The following is a 22,448-nucleotide window of genomic DNA, read 5'->3' as shown; positions in this document are numbered from 1 at the left end:
CTGAACAACATAAATGTTAAATTATTATGTAGCACACACACACACACACACACACACCTTCATACACCAAGTGACTTTTTGCACAATATTCAGTCTTTTGCACATTTCTATTGCAGTGTTGTGTCTGCATCGTTCTGTTCTGTCTGGTGTGGTACTGTCTTTGTTTTGTTTTGTTGCAATTTTTGCGCATTGCACTTTATGTAGTCCTGTGTTGATTGTCTGTTATATGCTATATGTAGCACTGTGGTCTTGGAGGACCGTTGTCTCGTTTCACTGTGTACTGTACACATGGTTGAAATGACAATAAAGCCCATTGACTTGACTTGACTAAATGAGAACTTCGGGACTCAAAGTCCATTTATAAAGTATTTACTATTACAAGGTAGTAAGAAAAAAAATGTAGTATTAAACATTTTACATATACATTTGTGAGTGTTTAAATTCTCACTTACAGTTTGACATTGTATATATTTACAAGCAGAGGCCTGCAATTCAGAATCCAAAGGGGCCACACGAGAAACTGGGACTGTTGTGGAGGGTTGCTTATTCGTGCGGCCCCCCTCAACAGTCCTAGTTCACACATGGCCCCTTTCGCCCTTGCTTTAAAGTTTAATTTTTCCAAATTAAATACTCAAGCTAGTTATTGGACGCTATGGGGGAAGTGTGTGTGGGAGTTTCCAAAATAAAAGCTCTATGTGAGATTTCTTCTCCAAAATAAAAGCCTAATTTACCTCCTAGAAATTTACCGGGATGTCTTAAAGATGTCAGATATCCAAAAGCAAAGCTTTCTATTTAGCTTTGCTTCATTAAAAAATAAATTATGTAAATGTTCCGTATCAGTCTTTGCATCGGATTATTTGATAATCAGAAGCAACCGCTCTTGCTTTCCCTCCGACGTCTGTGCGGCTTGAAAAACAAAGGGGCGTGGCCGCCGTTGTTCATCGGGCACGCTTGCGGTTTGGAGGATGGGAGAGAGGACGGCGCTGCAGAGGGAGGGAGCGAGGAGGAGGAGGAGGAACTACGGGTGGAAAAAAAAGTTAAAGTGAAAATGGCTTCCTTGTCTTTGGAGTCCACAGAACAATCTGAGAACAGCACAGGGGAGCCAGCGGGGTCGGAGACCAAAGAAGAGAAAGATCCGCTCCAAATTTCGGAACAACTGCTCCAAAGTTTCCAAAAGTCGGCGCTGAGTTTTTCCACTGACCAGGTCTCATGTCTGTGCGAGGCCCTTCTGCAGGCGGGCAATGTGGATCGCCTGTGGAGATTTCTCTCCACTATACCTCCTTCGTCCGAGCTGCTACGTGGCAACGAGACCCTGCTAAAGGCCCAGGCACTGGTGGCTTTCCACCGGGAGGAATTCAAGGAGCTGTACGCCATCCTGGAAAGCCACAACTTCCACCCGTCTAACCACGGGTTCCTGCAGGACCTGTACCTCAAAGCCCGCTACAAGGAGGCGGAGAGGTCCCGGGGCCGTAGCCTGGGCGCAGTGGACAAGTACCGGCTTAGAAAGAAGTTCCCCCTACCCAAAACCATCTGGGACGGAGAAGAGACCGTGTACTGCTTCAAAGAGAAGTCCCGCAATGCCCTGAAAGAGTGCTACAAGAGCAACAGGTATCCCACTCCGGACGAGAAGAAAAACCTGGCCAAAATCACCGGGCTATCCCTCACGCAGGTCAGCAACTGGTTCAAGAACCGCAGGCAGAGGGACAGGACCCCGTCCGGGACCCACAGCAAAAGGCAAGACCCGCAACACTGGAAACACAATCCAGCTGTTGCCTTTATCTCTGTTTGCGCTCTAAGTTTGGTAGCAAGCAAGGAGTCACAGTCTGAGCGGCAGCAGCTGCTGGTTTTTAGCTGTCCTGTGTTTATCTGAAAGAAGCTTTTTTTATTTACTTTGTCTTTTATAGCGAGGGCTTATCAGAAAAGTCACTGAAAGCAGCACATAAAAGCTTACCAATTAAAAAGCGCGCAGACCTACAGAGGGCTGCCTGCAGGAGTCCATAAATCAGTGTGGCAAAACTCAGAGATGGCACGAAGTAGGAAGATGAACAGGAGGTGACTCCTGACAGCAGCGAGGCCACACATGTCTGACACCAAGAGCATGTTGCTTTGTTATGAAATGTGAGATCTAGGCGCCCACTGTGGCTCAAGTTTCCTGAAACCCTGCACTGCATCCTGCAGAGCCACGGGGTGACAGAGGTTAGGGGAGGAAAGGAGCGTAAACTAAGGCAAAGATGGGAGTGTGGGGGGGGAGAGGCTGAAATCACAGTTTTAAAATGAAGATTTCTGCAAGCAGTGGGAGGGGCAGTTTGTGAAAAGATAAGAAAGATAAGTTTGCTGTGCTGTATCAAACCCCACGGTCTGGCAGACTGTGTAACGGGCCACCAGGATGCTTTATTTTCACACATTAACCACATATAACCAAATGTTTCCAAGTGATAAGAACATGTTCCAGCTTATTTAGAAGTTTTATTATCAATTCATCTTAGTTTCAGTTACATTTTCACAGAGTTTTTGCTCATTTTAGTTTAGTTTCTTTAGAAAAGATTCGGTTAGATTCCGTTTTAAAACTGGGACACGCAACCCATCGTGTCATGCAGACATCCCAATCTTAAAAAAACAAAGCCCCAGAACCTCCTGATGCATGTTGTGCTGACAAACCTGACCAAAATGACAAAGACTAAAACTTAAAAATTAGGATTAATGTCAGTAAGTAGGTAGGTGATCATACAGCAACTTTTAGCCCCACTTTTTGTGATAATCCTGATGCTGCATTTATAAAGGTTTTTAGAGAGTCCTTAACTGACTACTGTATTATAAAGTCTCTAAACAGCACCAATAAGTCGTATTTTTGCCTTAATTCACGGGAACAAAGATCACCAGTAAACATTAGTGTAAATGAGCCTGTTAGCAAATATTTAACCTGCATTCCCTCAGTTGAAACGACAAAGTCGCTGTACAATGCAGACAAATCAAACGTGCAGCTACCTGCTGTGGCGACCCTTTGTTAATAAAGGATCAGCTGAAAGTAGCTTCTTCTAAAGGAGGCATGCCAGAAACGGTTGGAGAACGTCAGCATTAGAAGAACGCTTTGATTATGTTAGGATTTCCGGACAGAATCAAAATGATTTCTGAACCATAAAGTGGAGGCTACTCTCCCTTTAAAATCAAACATCCTGCTGAGGCAAACTTTAAAACTTGCAGGCGTCCTAGTTTTGAATTAGAAATATTTAACATATTTAAGAGTGACAGTATATTGCTGATTGGATGTGCTTTTGGAAAGTGGTTTGCTTTGAGTATGTTTAAAAAAAAAAAACACCCCAATGTTTTGGCAATATTCTAGTAATATTGAATCTTAAATAATGCATTTATATCAAATTTAACGTTTCACATGATGGTAATGGAAACAGCAGAGTGCAGTTAGAAGAAAAGAGAGTGTTACTTGGTACGATGAACGTTGCTTGCTCAGTCTAATAGATTTGAATCCTGTAATATTGTATACACAGAGCTTAAATTCGATTTTTTTACCATCTGCATGGCGTCATTGTCCCCTCTTGTTCACAAATGGGTCCATTCTATCTTTTATTCCTCGAGCCATCAAACGTCTGAACATGAGCAACACACAGCCTGCTCAGTTCGTGTGGCCAAAGTCATCTCTATGATGCAGGAAGAGTGAAAGTGTCTGTTTAACGTGTGCTTGTCTTATGTTGATGGGATTGTTTTATTTGAGGTGTCTGCAAATGTCAGGTGACTTCCCCGTGGGGACAAATAAATCTATTTATTTATTTATAGTTGTAATGAATAGTTGATTAGTCTCTAGCGGCCTGGCCCTGGAGGGTGGATGAGATTCATCCCAAGTCCCTTAATAGCCGGTTTATACTCGCCGTTGGCACCACAACAAATTGCAGCACGCGCCAAAAGTGACATCACAACTGCCACGTCCTGGTGTCGTTTCTGCTTGTCGGGCACCTCTGAACTGTGTTCAGTGACGTACTGGTGCATGAGCTCAGAAACTCCCACATTACAGAGAGGGAGATGCTCCAGCAGCTGAGACAGATGAAACTTTCTGAAGAAGACTTTGGGATTTCTCTCCTTCCTGTTTCGACTTCTTTTATACTCCTACCCCGGTGCTGATGTGGAGGCCCCTCTTCTATTTTTAAAAGTAGGCTTGAAACTTTCCTTGTTGATGAAGCATATAGTCAGGGCTGGATCAGGTGATTGTGAATCCTCCCTTAGTTGCTCTGCAATAATCTTGGGCTGCACTGAGCGTTTCTTCTTCACTCTGCATTTAATCACTAGTTATTTTTAATCTTTGGCTGTTTCCATCGTGTGTCTTCTGTCCTGTCTTCTCTCAGCATAATCAGTTGTGGCAGATGGCCGTCACTCCCTGAGCCTGATTCTGCCGGAGGTTTCTTCCTGTTAAAAGGGAGTTTTTCCTTCCCACTGTCACCAAGTGCTCATAGAGGGTTGTCTGATTGTTGGGGTTTTCTCTCTATTGTTGTAGCAGGTCACCTGCTAATCGGAAGGTTGGTGGTTCACTCCTCGTCTACTCCCGTCTGCATGCCAAATATCCTTGGGCAAGATATTAACCCCAAGTTGCTCTCCGATGCATCCATCGGAGTATGAATGTGTGTGAAGTTAGATAGAAACAACTTTAAAAAAAACAGCGCTTAAGTAGAAGAGTGCTATATGAGAACCAGTCCACGATGGGACAGCAGTGAATTAGATTCTGGATATTGTGGGTTATCCTGATGTGCACGCCTCTCCTCTTGGGTGGTGGACCGTGGATTCCAAATTCAGGGGGAATCACACTCCTTGGCTCTGGTGCTGGAGAGGAGTGTTTGCCTCTTTATCTGGCTGCTTAGTTAATTATTTACCTAGTTAGTTTAACAGAAAATTAACCAACAGCAAGTCTGATTATTGATTAATAATTTGAGCTCTTTCCAAACAGACACATATTCACTGACTTTAAATTCTGTTGTAAAAGAGTTGAGGCTTTTTCCTCTTTTTGGTTAGAAGACCGAAAATTGTGGGCTGAATTTTATAACAATAATGAATATATAATTATTAGCTGCAGTCTTACTAGTAGCTACTTTTTGAATCAAACATTTTTCAGTCTTAAGTGTTATAATTTCTGAGTTGATCTTAATTGTGTATTTTCGTTCATTTCTTGTAACATTAAAAACTCATTTGTCTGTGTGTGCTTCTGTCCTTTATATTTGACCATTTCAGTGAGTCCGATGGGAACCACAGCACTGAGGATGAGGCGAGTGCGATGGACGACACTCCCGACAAACCAGACGAGGCTGCCGGCTCCACAGCTTCCATCATCTCTGTCTCTGCGGTCCCGTCCAGCACCGGAGGCCAGCTCATCCTCAACGGGTCCAGCGGCTTCCTCACCGCCTCTCTGCTCAATGGCAACTCCCTGATCTCCAGCAGTGGTGCTGGTGTTATAATTAATGGGATAAATTTAGGTGATTGCCAGACCGTCACACTGAGTCCTGTTGGAACCAGCTCTCCTTTAATACTGAACGGGGCTCAAGTAATAACCAAATCTGGGGTTGGTGTGCAGCAGCCACAGCAAGCTGTTTCTGGGGTGGAGCAGGAAGTTTCAGAAATGGAGGCCAAGCAGAGCGGCGTTCCAGCAGTTGTTCTTAACACTAACGTCACGCCTGTCTCGAACCCCATCATTTCTCTTCCCCTGCAAACCAAGACCGAGAGTGACAGTGCAATGGGCTTCATCAGTGTTTCCGAATCAGAGGGCAGCAGCCAGACGGTATCATCCTCTTCTTCCTCTTCCTCACCAACCAGCCTCTCTTCACTAGTTTTAACACAAAACCACCAACGCCAGGACTCCCTCCCCCTCCCAGCGTCTCTGTCATCTGCAGGCATGCTTGTCTCCAGTTCTGCAGGGGAGCAAGGGGAGTATAGCGTCTCTGCTACTGCTCCCTCTACCAGCCTCAACCCTCCTAGCTCTGTGATTTCCTCCAGCAACTGCACCCCTCAGGTTTTCTCTCTGCCCCAGGTTGTGCCTTCCATCCAGGGTATACCAGTATCTCACCTGGTTCAGCACTCTTCAGGAGCCCAGGTATCCCAGTGCCCTCAGCTGGTCCCAGTATCCCCCCTCACCTCACCAGCGCCTCAATTTCAAAGCCCCCAGACTCTGAACACAGGAAACAGACTGGCACAGCAGCAACAGGAAGCCTCGGCAGCTATGTCTGAAGGTGCCACAACCATAGTTTCCATCTCACCACTCAACAACAGCCAGCTCCCCCAGAACGTGATGCAACAACTGGGGGAGCAGACCACAAACTGTACACCCAGCAAAATCCAGACACCGCAGGTTATTTCCATCTCTTCCCCAACACAAGTCGTCCCAGTCCCCCAGGCCAAAGGTGGCACACCGGCACAGCTCGTCCCACTCTCTGTGCCCCAGCTGGTACCAGTCTCCTCCATCCAAACTTCCTCCACCATCTCTTTCCCACAGGTGGTACCTGCCAGCCCTTCTATCTCCATCCCTTCTGCCCGTCTGCCATTACAGATCCTCACTTCAGCTCCCACAGCTGGAGGGGTCCCACAGGCTCCTCTCAGGTTAAACCAGCTGAGGCCCATTCAGAGCGTAGCTCCTCCAGCCAGCACGGCCCCTACGGTGCAGCTCCTAAACTCCGGCATCATTCAGCTACCCTCTACCCCTCCAGGTACTCTCAATTCATTAAATATTTAAAAAATGTAGCACCCAGAACTAAGAGAAAATTAACTGATTATTGATTAATAATTATATATACATATATCTATGTGTATGTGTGTGTATTTGTTACTGCTTCTCAGACATGACTTCTTTTTCATATTCACGTGAACTGATTGTATTTACAGTCAGAAAGAGTGTGCAAAGACATTTGAATGAATCAGGACTCAAAAAAAATCTTTTTCTATTATTGATTAATAGATCATCATTGATTGTTTATGTGGTGCAGAAAGAAAAAACAATGACAGACATGTTTTTTGGGGGTTTTGTCTTGCAAACAATCAACTAATAATTGGCATCCATTCCTAAATAAAAGTTTGAACAGCAGGTTGCCGTGTGCCTGAGATGACCGCATGAGGGAATATCCATTCTAAATAACATGCAAAGCCAACAGTATGAAAAGCTATCTGAAGCCTTGGTTCTGCTCAGATCCTCTGACCTCATTATGTGCAACACTGGACATGTTTAATATAAGCGTGTTAGTATGTACCTGGGAAAATTTGAGGAATATTTATCAGTACAGTGTGTTTGTTTTATTTTTTTCCATTGATAACACTGCAAACCCAAACATAAAAGAAAAATAATGCTTTCAGAAACATGTTCTGTTTCTGTATGATATTTTATATATATATATATATATATATATATATATATATATATATATATATATATATATATATATATATATATATATATATATATATATATATATATATATATATATGCCATTCTGTAAAACACTCATTATATTGTTTAGATTGTTGCCAGTTTATCATTTATCATTCATATTCATAGGTAACCTTCTCCTCGGTGGAAGCCCCTACCTGAGTGTCCAGCAAGGCAAGCTGATTCTGACCATCCCAGCAGGCATTCAGCTCACCAGTTTGCCCCTGAAACCAGTCCCTGACGCTTCCACCATCTCTACAAACGGAGTGATCCCCATTCTTAACCCTTCTACCTTTCCCGTAGTCTCACAGCCTTCAACACCAACGCCCAGCAGCCTCGCCGCATCATCTCCCCTGAACTTCATCAGCTCATCTCCACCATACTGTGCTCAAGAGACTCCCATCCAAACCAGCCAAGTGCACGCCATCCCCTCCCCTCACCCGCTGGACCCAACGGCCACCCCGACAACGCAGAATGCTCTGACTCCAGAAAGCATGCTCACGCTCAGCCCCATGTACACTGGAGTGACACCAAATAGCCAAATGCCCCAGCCAGTGTGGAGCCCAGTGCCCCTCTCCACTTCAGCCAGTTTAACTCTGTTTGACGTCCGCACCAAGGGGGACCTACCTGTGGACCCAGCCTTGTTGGGTCTACCTGGTGGGGAGTCGCTGCTCCTGGGCAGCCCCTCTCCAGAGCAGGATGTGGAAGCCAGCTCGCCACTGGGGAATCCAGAGGAAATCGATGGAGAATCAAAAATCCTTACTCAGCTTCAGTCTGTCCCTGTGGATGACGAGCTGGGCTTATAGTTTATAAAACTGGTTCAACACCACAGATCTGTTTGTCTTGTTTGGATGACTTGAAACATTTTTATCCCACATCATGCATCATATAAGATCACCATATTTTTTTATAACCTACAGCAGCAATTCTCACTCAGTAGACCAGGTGCCATTGTGGTGCTAGCTGGAAATTTTCCAGCTCTCTTTATTATGAATGGGATTATTCACCTGCTGGTTCAGATTACTCCTCTCAGTTTGGATTAAGATTTTTTCATTTTATTTTTTACTAAAATCAGTATGTGCCTTACTTTTTTTTTTTTTTAAAGATCAGATCCGCACAGGTGATTTAAGGATTAAGGATTAATCTGCTTGACTCACAAGTCTTGGTGTTAGACCAAGACTTGTGAGTCATGAGGTCAGGGGTCATGGATCCTTCTTGTGGTTTTGTGGACTAACTCAGCTCTACTACGTCTGGGTTTCTGATATAGATCCACAACAGTGATACACTGTTCAAAAGGGAAAAATCTTTAAATGGTTCCCTCCCTGTCCTGAATATATTCTGCCAACACTCCAGCAATATCCCTTCATCCATCATCTCCCACTCATCCTGGACCAGGTCATAGTAGAAAGTAGCCTAAGCAGCTATCAACTTCAGTTCTTCCAGGAGGAAACCAAGACATTCCCAAGCCAGCAACAACAGCACACTGTTTCCTGTGATCAGTCGTGGAGTCGTCCTGGTCGGATCCCTGAACCACTTCAGCTGGTTCTTTTGAAAGCAGAAGGGCAGCGGCTCTCCTCTGAGCTCCTTCTCACTTTGTCTCTAACTTTGAAGAATCTGATTTGCATCTCATGGTCTTCTTCTTCCAGTTACCACCCCAAGTATCCCCAATATTTAATTCCTCACAGTGTAGAGTAGGAGTGTACAGAACAGTCGGACTCACCTCTCTTCAAAACAACTGGATCATCTGCCTAACTGCTCACGCCACACCAGTCCACCATATTTTCACCATCCACCAGTCCTCTTCCACACTTTCGTCAGGATAATTTAACTCCTACATGTGTAGCAGGTTCACCTAACAAATAAAAGATCCTCGATTCTGGGTGGAGACCCAAATCCCTTTCGGGGTTGCGTCAGGAAGAGCATCCAGCATAAAAATCTTCCCAATCCCTAGTGAATAAGGGAGTAGCTACTTGTAGCAACAACACAAACTCACCCTAAACCCACAGTGGAGACTTTTATTTTTAACTTAGAGGTTCGGATTCTCATCCCACCCTGCAGGATGTCACCCTCCGAACATCTGACCACCGAACATCGACACCACCAGTTCTGTCAGTTAAGTCTATGAACACAGTCGGTGATTAAAGACAAGCATGGCTGAATCTGTTGCCCAGTCGCAACGAGTTTGACCAGGAATATAGCGAATATTATAATCTTCACAAACATTAGATCATAGCTGAAAGGGCTATATGACAGTATTTTATTACTACACGTTAGTAGTGTTGTTTTTATCATTGAACTGTCTGCAGTTTCCAGGATTCAGCACTGCCTGACCTTTGTTTAAAAAAAAACAAGCAAACCTATATATAGAACAGGAGGAAATAAAAGGGTTTATACTCTATGCAATGCATGTTTAGTTCTTCATAAGACACTATGTCGCACGGTGGCTGAGTGTAATTGTTTTTAAAGCCAGTACTCTTGGGAGATGAAGCTGTGCTGAGCTTTTAAAAGGAAGCACAGCAGAGCATTACACTAAAACATGTTGCGATGTTTCCTGTTAACATCTCAGCATGTTAATACTTATAAGTGCCTTATTTTAAAGCTCACACGTTTGATGTTATTGATGTTCTGACTAAAACGTGCTATATATATTTGCTATGTACTCAACCAAATATCTGGATTCACTTCATATGGACTCTTTTGTGTCTACGTTTATGAATGAGTTTGTTCAGTGATACGCAAACGTGTCTTTTCTTTTTCTTTTTTTTTGGTTGTGTGGTCATAGCTCAGTTGTGTTTTTTATTTTGTTGTTGTTGTATATTTTGCACATTTCATTCACATATTGTTTACGCTGCGCTGCCACGGTGTTATGACAGCGGTCGGACTCATTTCACAGTCTCTTAGTAAGAGTGACACAGAAAGATAAGGAGCCAAGAAGATTAATCAGGAAGTTGTGGTTCGTGTTTTTGAGATATTGTAAAGTTTTTGAGTACAGCTCGATCAAAGCTGTGTGACCTTTCTGTTGTCATAACACAGGTAAGCGGTCAAACCTTTGGCCAATTATGGTACAAAAAAAATTAGAAAAACACGTATAGTTACATTAATGTGTGTGTGTTTGTCAGTGTGTGTTTGTTGGTCTCATTTAATCTATTTAAGGCATGCATCAATCAGCTAGTAGTTCTTCAAACAGTCCTCGAGGAGAAGCTGTGGATAGGAAATGTTCATTATCAATTCACGCTGTAACGTGAGGTTTTACATGCTCAGCTTCCAGGACCTTAGCTTGAACAAATCAACCTGAATTTAGCTGAGTGTTTAAATTTGTTTGGGGGGGTAAAGGGAAATGTTTTCATTGTGTTTGTTTATATTAGCCATTTCTTACCAAAGTATGTTGACATTAAAGCCTGCATGGCTTACGCACACATGTTCCTGGATTGGTTTTCACTCTCCAGCCTGACGTGTAACATTCATGACTCCAGACTTAACCAAAGATGTCGTGTGTTTTTGCTTTGTTTTTGTTTCTGAGTTTTCAAAGGGATCATTTGTGCCTCGTCTTCTCATTTTTGTACTCAAATGCATTCTATTTTTTATATTACATGATACTGTAATAAACTACATTTACAGAAAAGACTGTGATTATTGTGGATGTCCTCATGCACCACACTTTGGAACTGTAGATTATTGCAAGTGAGGGGGGGTGACAACCTTTGCTTCTAATTTGGCAAGAAAATTTTATTCAAATGTGTTCTCTTCTTTTACTGAGAAACCATCGTGCTCCGACTCTGCGTGCAAGTCCGACCAAAATGTGTGTGAGCTTGTGCATGCATGTGTTTGTACAAGAGAAGGAGGGGATGCATGGTGTGTTATGATAGCCCTGATGGTCTCAGGTTACCTGTGCCGGGGTATGATGATGAGTAATGCTACACACACATGCAGTTTACTTAGTTTTTGTTCATCCACACACACAAGGGCATAGACGGAAGGCTTTGGCGCTCTCCTGAGAGCTGTTAGAAGATATTTTCACCTTACGCCTCAGGACCCGTCCATGCAGCTATGATCTTCACAGCAGAGCAGGTCACCTGCGTGTGCGAGGTCCTGCTGCAGAGCGGCTGCATAGATCGTCTCGCCAGCTTCCTCCGCACTCTTCCTTCTGCTTCCTCCTCCTCGTGCTCCAGGGAGCTTGAGAGCGTGCTAAAAGCCAAAGCGGCGGTGGCCTTTCACCAAGGGCGCTTCTCAGACCTCTACACCCTGCTCGAGGGCTTCCCCTTCTCTGCACGCAGCCACCCGCTCCTGCAGCAGCTCTGGCTGCAAGCCCACTACATAGAAGCGGAGAGGCAGAGGGGCCGACCCCTGGGAGCTGTGGGGAAGTACCGCGTGAGGAGAAAATTTCCTTTACCAAACACCATATGGGACGGAGAGGAGACAAGTTACTGCTTCAAGGTAGGCAATCACTAAAACTGCATGTTTTTAAGTAACTGAAGTGTGAGCTGCATTTAATCAAGCAGTGTACTGGTACTGATTGAAGTGGAGCATAGTGTACTTGTGGGCTACTAATACTACTATGTACAAGTCGTGTACTATCACATCTGAGGAATACTGCATCTTTAATACATGTATGTGACCTCTATACTATAAATACATAATTTATATTTTTGTGCTTTGCATAAAACATTATCTTTTAAGTATTTTTATAGTAATGAATCTAATTATATGTAAATATAAACTGTCCCACCCTGGTTTGGTGAGTAAAAAGTATTATTAATCTTAAACTATTGGTTCAGAGCATTATAGGACCAGTGGGATGTAACTTGGTATTTTACTCACATACTTAATTTAAGCATTTCTATGCAGCATGCTGCATCTATGCCATTGTATTTTGGCTTAAAATACAGTGCTATGCAAGTCTCGAGCCACCCCAATTTCTTTATATTTTGCTTCTAAGGAGTAGAACTTTCTTGTAATTTTGTGGTCTTGATTAATAGTTCTCCAGGTTTTCTGAAGCTTTTTCAAAGTCTTTCTTTGGACACTGCTGTTTCACTTAGGTCAGCTACAAGGATTAAAAGTATTTTCAGAGGAATGGGTTTTGTTTTAAAAAAAATTGTTCGTTAGTTATTCAGAAGGCAGCACGGTGGCGTGGTGGTTAGCACTGTTGCCTGACAGCAAGAAGAGATTGAACATCTCTCCGGGTACTCCGATTTCCTCCCATAGTCCAAAGACATGCATTAGTAGGGTTAGGCAAATTGTCCAGGGTGAACTGCCTCTTGTTCTGTGATAGCTGGGATAGGCTCCAGCCCTCCTGCTACCCTGACAAGGATAAGTGGAAGAGAATGGATGGTTAGTTATTTGGAACCAGTTAACACTGACCTAACTCAAGGATGGACCAGTGCTGTCTACATGTAAGGGGTATCTTTAGGCACTTCAATCTAGTTCAGTCTATGAGAAATGCCAAAGATAATAGTTTGACAGGCATAAAAGGTTTGGGTTTTTTTTGCAACTAGTCGAAAGGTTTAGCTCAGCAGCGGTGTGCAATGTGTGCTTTAAAAAAAATGAGGAAACTGAAAATGTGGAGACAAAAACAAATCTCAGTAGAAGGAAGGTATCTAAAAGTCATGTGTGTAAGAAATAGGAAAAAGACCTGACACAGAGATGCACATGGCTAATAAGAGATGCTCTGACAGTGTTTGGATCGCTCACATATCTTCTGATAATAATGTCCAGATTTCACTATTTATTTTATTTAACAACAGGAAAAATCTCGGAGTATCCTCAGGGAGTGGTACCACCGTAAGCCGTATCCCTCCACCCGAGAAAAGCGGGAGCTAGCAGCAGCCACCGGCCTCACCGCCATCCAGGTCAGCAACTGGTTCAAGAACCGCCGGCAGAGGGACCGCATAGTGGAGTTTACCGGGTCAGTGAAGGGCACCAGCTCGCTGTAAGCTGAACTGCTGTCCTCTTATCATTCAAAGAACCCCCATGTAAACTAATACTAATAATAAAAAGTGATGAACGCGTCTAGTTACCTCGAAAGTCGGAGCTGGGAGCGACGTACGAAAAACAGGAAAGAAAACGCAGTTTTACTTCTGTTTAAGCGCACTGCTGCCATCCTGGATTGCTAAATCGTAGTTTGGGGCTTCTCCGATTTGTCAAATTGGAGGTTCGACTTGAGTGTATGTTGCAGGTGAAACGTCTGACTGGGAAAAGGGAAATTCCGATTTCCGACTGCTAAGTGAACGCGCCATCAGTGGCCCACAGAAAGCGAATGGATACAATGAATAAACAAACCGTTGGCGTTTAGCATTAAGCAATAAAAATTGGGATTTGTGCTGTCTGTAATAATTTAAATTAATGACTCAATGAAATTAATGAAAATCACCTACTCATACTTTTAACTTAAAATAGAAATGGGTCTTTACAGAAATCATTGAGTTTTATACTTTTCGTTAAGAAACTGATTTTAAAACATTGCCACCATAAGCTAACTCGAATCTCTTACCTTATAGTCAGGCTAAAATAGGTCCTCCTTTTTTCCAGTAGCTTTTTTTTCTATCACCAAACTAAATTACATAAGCAGTACATATCAGTTTAAAGAAACTGGTATTTTGTATTTCATGCACTGATAATTCTGAAATTTCGAGTCAATGTTGTGGAAAAAAAACAGGCGAATGGCTGAAAGATTTTTTTTCCCCCTGTTAAAACTAGAAAAAAAATCTATGTGAAGCGAAGCATTTAATTGGGTTGTACTTTCTACAAAGCGCTTTAAGGAGACTTTAATCTGGCATGCCGTAAATAGAATTTATCACTGTGGCGCACGCGTTGAATTTTGCATAATAGCACCACCTTGTGGTTACAGTAAGACATTAATCTGTACTTTTTTCTAAATCTCATGATCCTTCAGTTTTCAGACAGGCTCTCGAGGACCTTCAGAACAAGCCTACCCATCCTCTGACAACGACCTTTCACCTCCAGGCAGTCCCCAGTGCTGCAGCGAACCACCTCCACCCCTTTTCCATCTACTGCCTCCTCCACTGCACCACACATGTGGAGGGCATCCAGATGTTTAAGCTGTCCAATAGATCATCATAATTTCTGTTGTCATTGAAAGTTTATTACCAAAACAAGACCTAGCAGATCCCGTACAGAGACTTAAACGTTTACAGAATATCACACAAGACAGACATCAGACGTCTGGAGATTAAAGCCAACAGACTGGATCACAGGTGTGGCATAAAGGTGCATCTCCACACTGCATTCACAGATGAAATCAAAACATTTTTAATGATTAGGGAATTATTTTTATTAAAGGGTACATGCTGGTAAACTGCACCCACGTGTATCATACCCAAAGGTTACACACTGAACCAGGAGACAGCGTTTTCAGTGTTTACGACTTCCTGAAATGTCTTGAAACTGTAAGAGAACCTGAATAAAATAATTTCACAATCACTGCGGTGTGATCTTTTACCATAGTAACATCTTCATCTTCATGATTTTCATCTTGCTGGCACTTCATAACAGCCAAGGCCATGAGGATCTTCACTGATGTGAAGGTAAAGTCAGGAGAAGGTACTCACAGATAAACTACGAAAAGCATCCTCAGCAGCAGCGCTCGTCACAGGTCGTTCTTAAAGGGGGACCCGTCGTGCTTTTGCTGATTTCCTTTCATATGTATATATAAACGGCTACAGTTGTGGATGCTCCTATTAAATATGGCCAAAGCTCAAGCTCGAGAGTGCTCTAAATGCACTTTTTCACAGTTTTTTTTCTACTCTTGGCTCTGAATGATGTCACTGAGAGCAGATATTCTATTATTTATGATGGGCAGCCAATCAAAAGGAGCTCAGTTTAAAAGGAGAGGCTTGTTTCAGGCTGCACGTGATCGGTAAATCATGCAAAACTACTTGAGCAGAGTCCGAGCAGAGTCGGAGCTGAAAATGAGCACAACAGGTCCCTCCCAAGAAGACGAAGAGCATCTCCATCTCTTATTAACAGGGTAAATCATCAATAAGGCTAATAAGGCTTTTTTTCTTTCACAGGAACAGAACAAAAACATTAATATAGAGTCACAGACACATTTCCCAGCTGCTTCTCAGGTATGATGCTCCCCAGCATGTGTATTAGTAATAAAGGTTTAACCATCCACTTCACACACTTTGCTCAGCTGTGTCCAATTCGTTGTCCACGTGAACCCGAGGACTGCCCAGCAGATATACGTCTTTGGTAAAGTTCAGATTCCAGCTTACTTAATTTCACCAGGCTCTCCTCTTCCTCACCTCGCTGTTTATCGCCAGTCCTGCTCGGACCGTTGCTGTCTGTGTTCAGCGCTCAGAGGCCCAGGTACTCCGCCACAAACACAGCCATGACCTTCGTCAGGTTCTCCACCGTCGGGCGGTGCATGTTCTCCTCCGTGTCCTCCAGTGTGTGCCAGAACTGTGGGAAGGGAGTGGCGATGACATGCAGCACGGGCACACCTGTACAGAGACACGAAGGCAGGGATGGTGACTGAGCATGGGTTAAAGAAAGTGACTTCTCTTCTTTAAAGAGGAGATAAATCCCTGGAGACAGACATGTGCTACAGTACTGAGCTTAAAAGGTTCAATACCTGTTTTGAACTTCTTAAATTTTACCTCTTGCGGACTGACTGTAATTACAAGCCCAACCCCCCCGAAAAATCTAAATCTACATTAATTCTTGTTACTGAATATTTGTTATTGCTTTCTTCTGGCCTGAGGTATGCGAGTCTGCACAGTCACACAGATGTTGAGAGCATGCACACATCTGCACAGAGCCTTGTGTTAACTGTCTAAAAATGTAGGGACCCAAGTCGACCCTTCGCATACATCCCAGAAGAAAACGTTAACGCTGCCGGGCTGCACCAGAACTGAGGCTAGTCTTAATTCCACCTGGTTTTAGTGGCAGCAGCATGTTATCCTGCTAATCTGTCATTACTGAGCGAGGGTCCAAGAACAAGAAAAGTCCAATTTTAACCAGTTGAAAGAAAAAAAAAAGAAGCCAAGAAGTTCTGCTTAACAGAAAGAGGAAGCAGCTGGTTCAGTGTGCTATAAATTACTGCTCAAAAGACAAAAATCTGAACGAGGCAAAGAAACATTCAAATACACCAGTACAGGACTGCCAGTGTCTTTGTTTATGGAAAGCATCGCTGCTGCAGTCCTAATCTAAGTGTCTTGTGGCTTGCTTCGACTATAATAACTCTGAGGGATGACCTCCAGCTGCAGAGGTCAGGGGGTGGGTATACAGGCTACACTCCTGGTTCCCACCTACCCTTGTGAAGGAAGGGGATGTGGTCGTCCTGCACGGGTCCGAGATACACATCCTTCCTGAAGTAGGTCTGCTCTGAGGGGTGAGACGTCAGGAGACCCTGTCGATGGAGCCGCTTTTCTGAGGGTGGAGGAGGAGGCAGAGATCGGGTCTACAAGTGTTCAGGAGGGATTCAAGCATTGGTGGAGGAGTTACGGCGGACGCTTACCTGCAGCAATCAGGCGGTCAAACCAGCGTGCAGTGTTATCGAAGTGATTCGCAATCAGCGGATCGGGACCACCGAGTAGGTCAAGCAGCACGAAGAGATCCTGCAGAGACGAAGTTAGAGAGATGGGAGCTGGCAATTGTCTTAATCAGAGTAATTTAAATGTTAATGTAAGTCAAAGGGTCACTCCATGACCCTCTCACCTGACCTTCTCATAATCCGTTCTCATGACCTTTGTGTGCAATAATGTTTTTTAAATAAGTTTATGCACATTTTACCTTCATATTATGAATATTTACTGAGTTAAAAAGGCTCAAAATGTACTTTAAGAGCCTGTAGATGTAAGTCTGAAGCTGAGTCTGAGGTGGAAACTTTTTCAGATTTGACTGACCAAAGCGTGGCTGGATTCAACTTTTAAGCTGTGCAAACTGAAGGACAGCGTGGAGCACGTCTGGTTCAGGAAGTAAACGTGACCACAGAGGAAACATATTTCTGCTTGCAGCTTCCTCACCAGTGCCTGAAGCATGTTGGCGTGCGAGGAGGCTGCCGGGTGGGGCGTGTTGGCCATGCGCTCAGCCAGGTGGCGCGAGCCGTACAGCGAGTCGGTGGCGGTCCATTCTTCAAATGACTCCTCGCCGTCGAAAAACACAAGCTGGAGAGTTACGGGAAGTTTCTGAGAGGAAAAACAAAGAAAGCAGAGGTAATCAAATTTGTGGGGGGGGGGGAAAGCAGGGCTTGAGTTTCTCTTTCTGCAGTGCTGTTGCAGTGTGTGTTTCTACGGTAACTACATAAATCACAGCCCTCTGGAGAGATAGTGCTCGAGTCAGCATTTTCTCCCCAGTACTGCGGCCTCAGAAGCAGAGGGATGAAACAACACAATAAGAAAGACTCTCGTCAGCATCTCAGCCCTTTACTTTTCATTGTGAGCGGGAACCACATCTGTCAGCATCTGCTTTGTCTGTTGCTTAAATTCAGCCAACACAAAACCCACCTGCTGTTTGAATGACCTAAGCTGGGCATCCAGAGAGGTGGCGAGCTCCAGGATCATAGCGCAGGGCACTGCAGAATCACTGGCCCCCAGGAACACCTTCTCCGGGGCTCGCGGGTCTGGAGGCAGCACCTTGGAGTCATAGTGGCAGGCCAGGAGCAGCCGTCGAGGTGCCGAAGGGTCCAGAGTGGCGACGACGTTGGTGAAAGTGACCTGGCCTCGAGGCGTAGGGGACTGGAACGAGTCCAGGTCTATGGACCAGCCAGCAGACAGCGAGGACAGGGTGGAGGTGATGTGCTGAAGTGGAGCAGGGAGTTAATGATGAGGGATGAATGTGTAAAAGTGAGGAAGCTATAAATATTTACACCCACCTGCTGTACAGACAGGCTGCCCTGCGTGCCTGGGAGGCGCTCTATCAGGATGGGCCGCAGGTGAGCCTCCCACAGGCGAGTGCCATCCACCTGAGAGGCCAGACGGCGGATCTGAGCTGGAGAGCACTTACTGGGTTTGTGGGACAGCTGGAGGAGAGGGAAAAAAGAACAGTGTGTAAACAGGAGCATGGGACATTCCACATGTTCGTGGTCCAGAGGTTCACGTCCTCTCTGATGGGTTTAAAGGATCATTCAGTTCTTCCAGTGTTTATATTACACCTCCTCCTCTCCATTTAACTATTTTGTCAACATGTTTTTTTCCTTTGACTATCGAAGGTTCAATGCCCCAAAGCAAAACTAGCACACACACAGTTCAGCGTTACCTTACTAAGGACAAGTCTGTGCAGTTTCCTGTTGTTTTTGGCAATGTTTTACAGAAAACTGTATTTAAGCCAAAGAAAAATTAACCCCTACTAAAAAAAACAATGTTTTTAGCACAGTCCTCATGGGTTTTCTTCGGTAGAAAGCAAAAACCTCTTAGGTGGGCCCCAAAAATGCAGTTGTGGTCAAGTGTTTACATGCACAGTGTACTTCTTCAGTGATTGTGATTGACTACATCTGGTAGATTGTTTTTGACAGCACTCATCATTGTACTGACCAATATTCAGAATAATGGGAAAGTCGAAGGAACTGTAGATTTACATAAGCTGGGAAGGTTTCTTGGAGCCATTTCTGAACAACTGCAGAGTCCAAGATCACCAGTTTATTCATGTCACACCACTTTTCCAAAGTCTGGAAGAAGACTCAAACTGTCATCCTCAGATGTTCAGGAATAAGTGTAAACGTCTGGAACGCCAGTGTCAATTCAATTCAATTGAATTTATATAGTGCCAACTATAACAACAGTCACCTCAAGGCGACTTTATATTGTAAGTCAGACCCTAGAATAATACATACAGAGAAAAACCCAACAATCATATGACCCCCTATGAGCAAGCACTTTGGCGACAGTGGGAATGAAAAACTCTCTTTTAACAGGAAGAAACCTCCAGGAGAACCAGGCTCAGGGAGGGGCGGGGCTATCTGCTGCAACAGGTTGGGGTGGGAGAAGGAAGACAGGATAAAAGACATGCTGTGGAAGAGAGCCACAGTGTCACTGTCCACAATCAACTGAGTTTGATATTGCCATGGACTGAGAATTGCCAGGGTACATTTGGGTAAAGGCTTTCAAACCTAAGAACACTGTGGCAACTGTCAACCATGGAGGCATGGTAGCTGACAGTGATCTGAGCCAGGAAACCAAACTATTTAAATATAATCTATCAATTCTGCCAAGAAGAGTGGCCAAAATCCAACCAGAAGTGTTGTGATGGTCCGATCGAGGTGCAACTTGCTTTGGGACATTTAACCAAATATTAATGGGGTGTGTATATATTTGAGCTCGTGCACACAACTCTTGTTTTTTTAATCGATTAAAAGTTGTATGCTGTACAATCATTCAACACGGCTAAAAAAAACAATTCAAAGAAATTATTAAAAGCTGAAAATTACCATGACAGTCATGCCCGTGATGAGTCAGAATAAACTTCTGGCCACAGCTGTATGTGCTTAACAACATAAGAGCATATGTGACGTTTGTAAAACTTGCAGCTCTTCATTCAAATCCCAAATCATAAACATGAAGGTAAGATGATTTTGTTTGTGTTATATGAAAGTAAATTAAAGATCTTTGGGTTTGGGCTGCTGATCAGAAGCTATGAGCAGCTCTGTTCACCTTTTTATTTGCAGGAATCTGTAATTTATTTCGGATTTGGCGCAACGCAAACTAAACTGCCATGACTAAGGAGTAAAGTAAAATGAGGATAGGTAAAAGCTGCAGAGTGAAACATGAGCAGTGGCACACCTGCGCTGCTGCGGCGCTCATTATTAATGGAGCTGAGCGTCTAAATAGACAGGTCGTCAGTTTATTTATGTAGCACGTTTAATCACAACAGATATCGACTTCTCAAAGTCTGGTGCTTGGAACTGCTGCCCGTCAACTGAGCGTGGGATATAAAATTGTAGCATTGCTGATCGTTGGCGAGGGGCAGGTCCGTGCAAGAACTTCTAAGTGAAATAAATTGACTTTAATATGAATCCTAAAGAGTGAGAGCAAGATCAGTGAAATTTGTTCATATGAGAGCCTCCCAGTCAGGACTGCAGCAGCAGCAGGGAGAAGAAACAGCAGTAGGCCTGTACATAATAGTAGTTTTCAGTTTCAGTCAATATTACAGGATAGAGAAAATGCTACTCTTGGCCACACGACTGCTCTCAAAGGGTTCCGATTCACAAACGTGCTCATGATACACTGCTACACAGAATCAGCATTGTCTTACAATGGTCACAAGTCAAGCAATATAAGACGTATCAATGTACTTTGAGGGACACGCACTCACTGATGAATAAAGACGTCCTGGAAATCGTCATTAAGCATGTCACACCCGACATGCTACGTGTTACAGCTGGCTGTTTTTATGTTGATATCAGCCACCGCACTGAGAGTGTCAGTATCCCACCAAACTGCTGACTCGTCATGAATCACACCTGCAGACTATACGCCTGACTTCACATTGGTTTGGCCTTGCAAGTTAAATTATTATTATGTTTTCACAGCTGGAGTCTTTTGCCCATTAAAAATGAACAGTGCCTCTGTAATTCTATTCAAAAAGATTCATTTTTAGGTCAGACTGAAACTGTTTCAGAGCTCTGAGTGAATTTCAGGTGTCAAGTTTGACTGAAAGTTAGTTGGTTTTTTGTTGTTGTTGTTTTTAACATATAATCTGGTGCTGTGTTCACTTCTGCATCTATCTGTGTGATTGTGTTTCTAATAGTTACAGTGGCTCCTGCTGTTTTAATGTTTTACCTGGCTCATTTAAAATAAAAGTAAAATAATCTATTTTTGGTCAAAATAAATAAAAAAATAAATAAAATAAATAAATAAATTCAGCTCATATATAAAATGACTTTGGCTCTTTATTTGTTTTGTGCTAAGTACCCAACATCAGCTTGCTCACAGATACACTTTAAAGTTATTATAAGCAGACAATGATTCAATTTAAGCTCAGTAATTACTTCAGCATGATCCGTGTTATGTAAAAATGACTATGGGCTCATCTGCGTGATTACAGATGCTCTGCAGCACTATATGATTCAGCTCCACTGCTGCAAACCCAGATTCAAACTTTGCACTGCCTCACTCCACAGTAGCCGCTGTTATTGGCCAGATTTTTCTTATTACGATCCTGATCATTTAGATTTGGAATGACTGCGATGCTGTATTTGAGTTATTCTTATAAAAGCTAAGTTATCCTGGAGTACTGGTTTGAAGTAACCCATAGCACAGCTGTGACTGAACAGGTCTGGTTACAGTGAGGTGTCATAATGACCGTCTGTGGGGATTAAATCAGTCCTGCTGTGTGCACAGCTTCAGTTTGTTCCCTGTCGCAGCTCTTACCCTGTCTCTGCTCAGATCCACCGCTGGCACGCGGCTCACATGTCCGGTGACGGTGTCGTTGGACAGGTACACTCCCAGGACCACCGCCAGCACCAGAACACCGAAGAGACAGAACAGCAGCACCCGGGCCCGGGGCATCCGGACCCGGTCACAGCCGGGCAGCGAGCCGCCGCCCCCGCTGCTCTGCTGGAGCGGCTTGAACCTCCGGCCGGACCTGGACATGACTGAACGCGCAGAGCCGCTCCTGGCGGTCCTTACAGCTACGTGTCACAACCGGCTTTGCAGAACAGCGGAGGAGAGAGAGTCACACAGGAAGTGGAGGCTGTTGAGAAGCAAAGCCGAGGGGGACATCCGACACAGCACGCTGCCCTCCTGCAGCACAGCGGCAGCCCATCATTAGCTGCTGCTCGGCGGACTCCGGGGGTCGCAGCTCCTAGACGTAGCGGCCCCGCAGCTCGAAGACACGCCGGACATGTTGGAGATGTGCAGAGGAGCTTTTAATCCAGCATAAATTACAACAGAGACACAAACTGCCGCCTGTAACGCCTCACTTTCTGTCGTAAAACTCGTTTTAATTCACTTACAGCTACATCAGAGAAACACTTCAAAAATGAAGTCACGAAGCAAGCTTATCATAACTCCACTGCCGCGTTATTCCTTTTAACCCCTTCTCTTTACGGGACATCTCCACTGAAAACTGCACTGCTTCTTCT

At 44.1% G+C, this 22,448-nt stretch overlaps 3 protein-coding genes across 4 annotated transcripts; 2 read left to right on the top strand and 1 right to left on the bottom strand.

Annotated features, from left to right (window-relative positions):
* The first annotated feature begins 826 nt into the window (after positions 1-826).
* Positions 827-8,526, top strand: six5 (SIX homeobox 5). The gene is made up of 3 exons (XM_006795344.3): positions 827-1,734; positions 5,230-6,695; positions 7,538-8,526. Exons 1-3 carry the CDS (start codon positions 827-829, stop codon positions 8,212-8,214), a joined length of 3,051 nt encoding a protein of 1,016 aa, XP_006795407.3. The 3' UTR covers positions 8,215-8,526.
* Positions 8,527-11,455: 2,929 nt separating this feature from the next.
* six9 (SIX homeobox 9) lies at positions 11,456-14,463 on the top strand. Of its 2 annotated transcripts, none has more exons than XM_006795345.3 (3): positions 11,456-11,842; positions 13,150-13,310; positions 14,298-14,463. In XM_006795345.3, the coding sequence occupies exons 1-3, from the start codon at positions 11,456-11,458 to the stop codon at positions 14,461-14,463; spliced, it is 714 nt and encodes a 237-aa protein (XP_006795408.2). The 2 variants fall into 2 exon arrangements, with proteins under 2 accessions (XP_006795408.2, XP_087707652.1); XM_087851526.1 differs by having other exon boundaries at positions 13,150-13,334.
* A 22-nt stretch (positions 14,464-14,485) lies between these two features.
* On the bottom strand, positions 14,486-22,448 carry qpctla (glutaminyl-peptide cyclotransferase-like a). The gene is made up of 7 exons (XM_006795346.3): positions 21,736-22,448; positions 18,243-18,389; positions 17,875-18,168; positions 17,395-17,556; positions 16,887-16,986; positions 16,682-16,798; positions 14,486-15,870 (listed from the first exon to the last, which is right to left on the bottom strand). Exons 1-7 carry the CDS (start codon positions 21,955-21,957, stop codon positions 15,725-15,727), a joined length of 1,188 nt encoding a protein of 395 aa, XP_006795409.2. The 5' UTR covers positions 21,958-22,448; the 3' UTR covers positions 14,486-15,724.

This window comes from Neolamprologus brichardi, chromosome 14, assembly GCF_056152115.1.
Source record: "Neolamprologus brichardi isolate AB-2024 chromosome 14, ASM5615211v1, whole genome shotgun sequence".
Lineage (NCBI taxonomy): Eukaryota > Metazoa > Chordata > Actinopteri > Cichliformes > Cichlidae > Neolamprologus > Neolamprologus brichardi.
This window is presented reverse-complemented; position numbering and strand designations above follow the sequence as displayed.

Coding starts and splice junctions, on each gene's coding strand:
- six5 (XM_006795344.3), top strand. CDS start 827: ATGTTCCGTATCAGTCTTTGCATCGGATTATTTGATAATCAGAAGCAA. Junction 1,735..5,229: donor TCCGGGACCCACAGCAAAAG/GCAAGACCCGCA, acceptor TGACCATTTCAG/TGAGTCCGATGGGAACCACA. Junction 6,696..7,537: donor GCTACCCTCTACCCCTCCAG/GTACTCTCAATT, acceptor TCATATTCATAG/GTAACCTTCTCCTCGGTGGA.
- six9 (XM_087851526.1), top strand. CDS start 11,456: ATGATCTTCACAGCAGAGCAGGTCACCTGCGTGTGCGAGGTCCTGCTG. Junction 11,843..13,149: donor AGACAAGTTACTGCTTCAAG/GTAGGCAATCAC, acceptor ATTTAACAACAG/GAAAAATCTCGGAGTATCCT. Junction 13,335..14,297: donor GTGAAGGGCACCAGCTCGCT/GTAAGCTGAACT, acceptor ATGATCCTTCAG/TTTTCAGACAGGCTCTCGAG.
- qpctla (XM_006795346.3), bottom strand. CDS start 21,957: ATGTCCAGGTCCGGCCGGAGGTTCAAGCCGCTCCAGCAGAGCAGCGGG. Junction 17,557..17,874: donor TTAGGTCATTCAAACAGCAG/GTGGGTTTTGTG, acceptor TTTTCCTCTCAG/AAACTTCCCGTAACTCTCCA. Junction 15,871..16,681: donor CATCCCCTTCCTTCACAAGG/GTAGGTGGGAAC, acceptor GTCTCTGTACAG/GTGTGCCCGTGCTGCATGTC.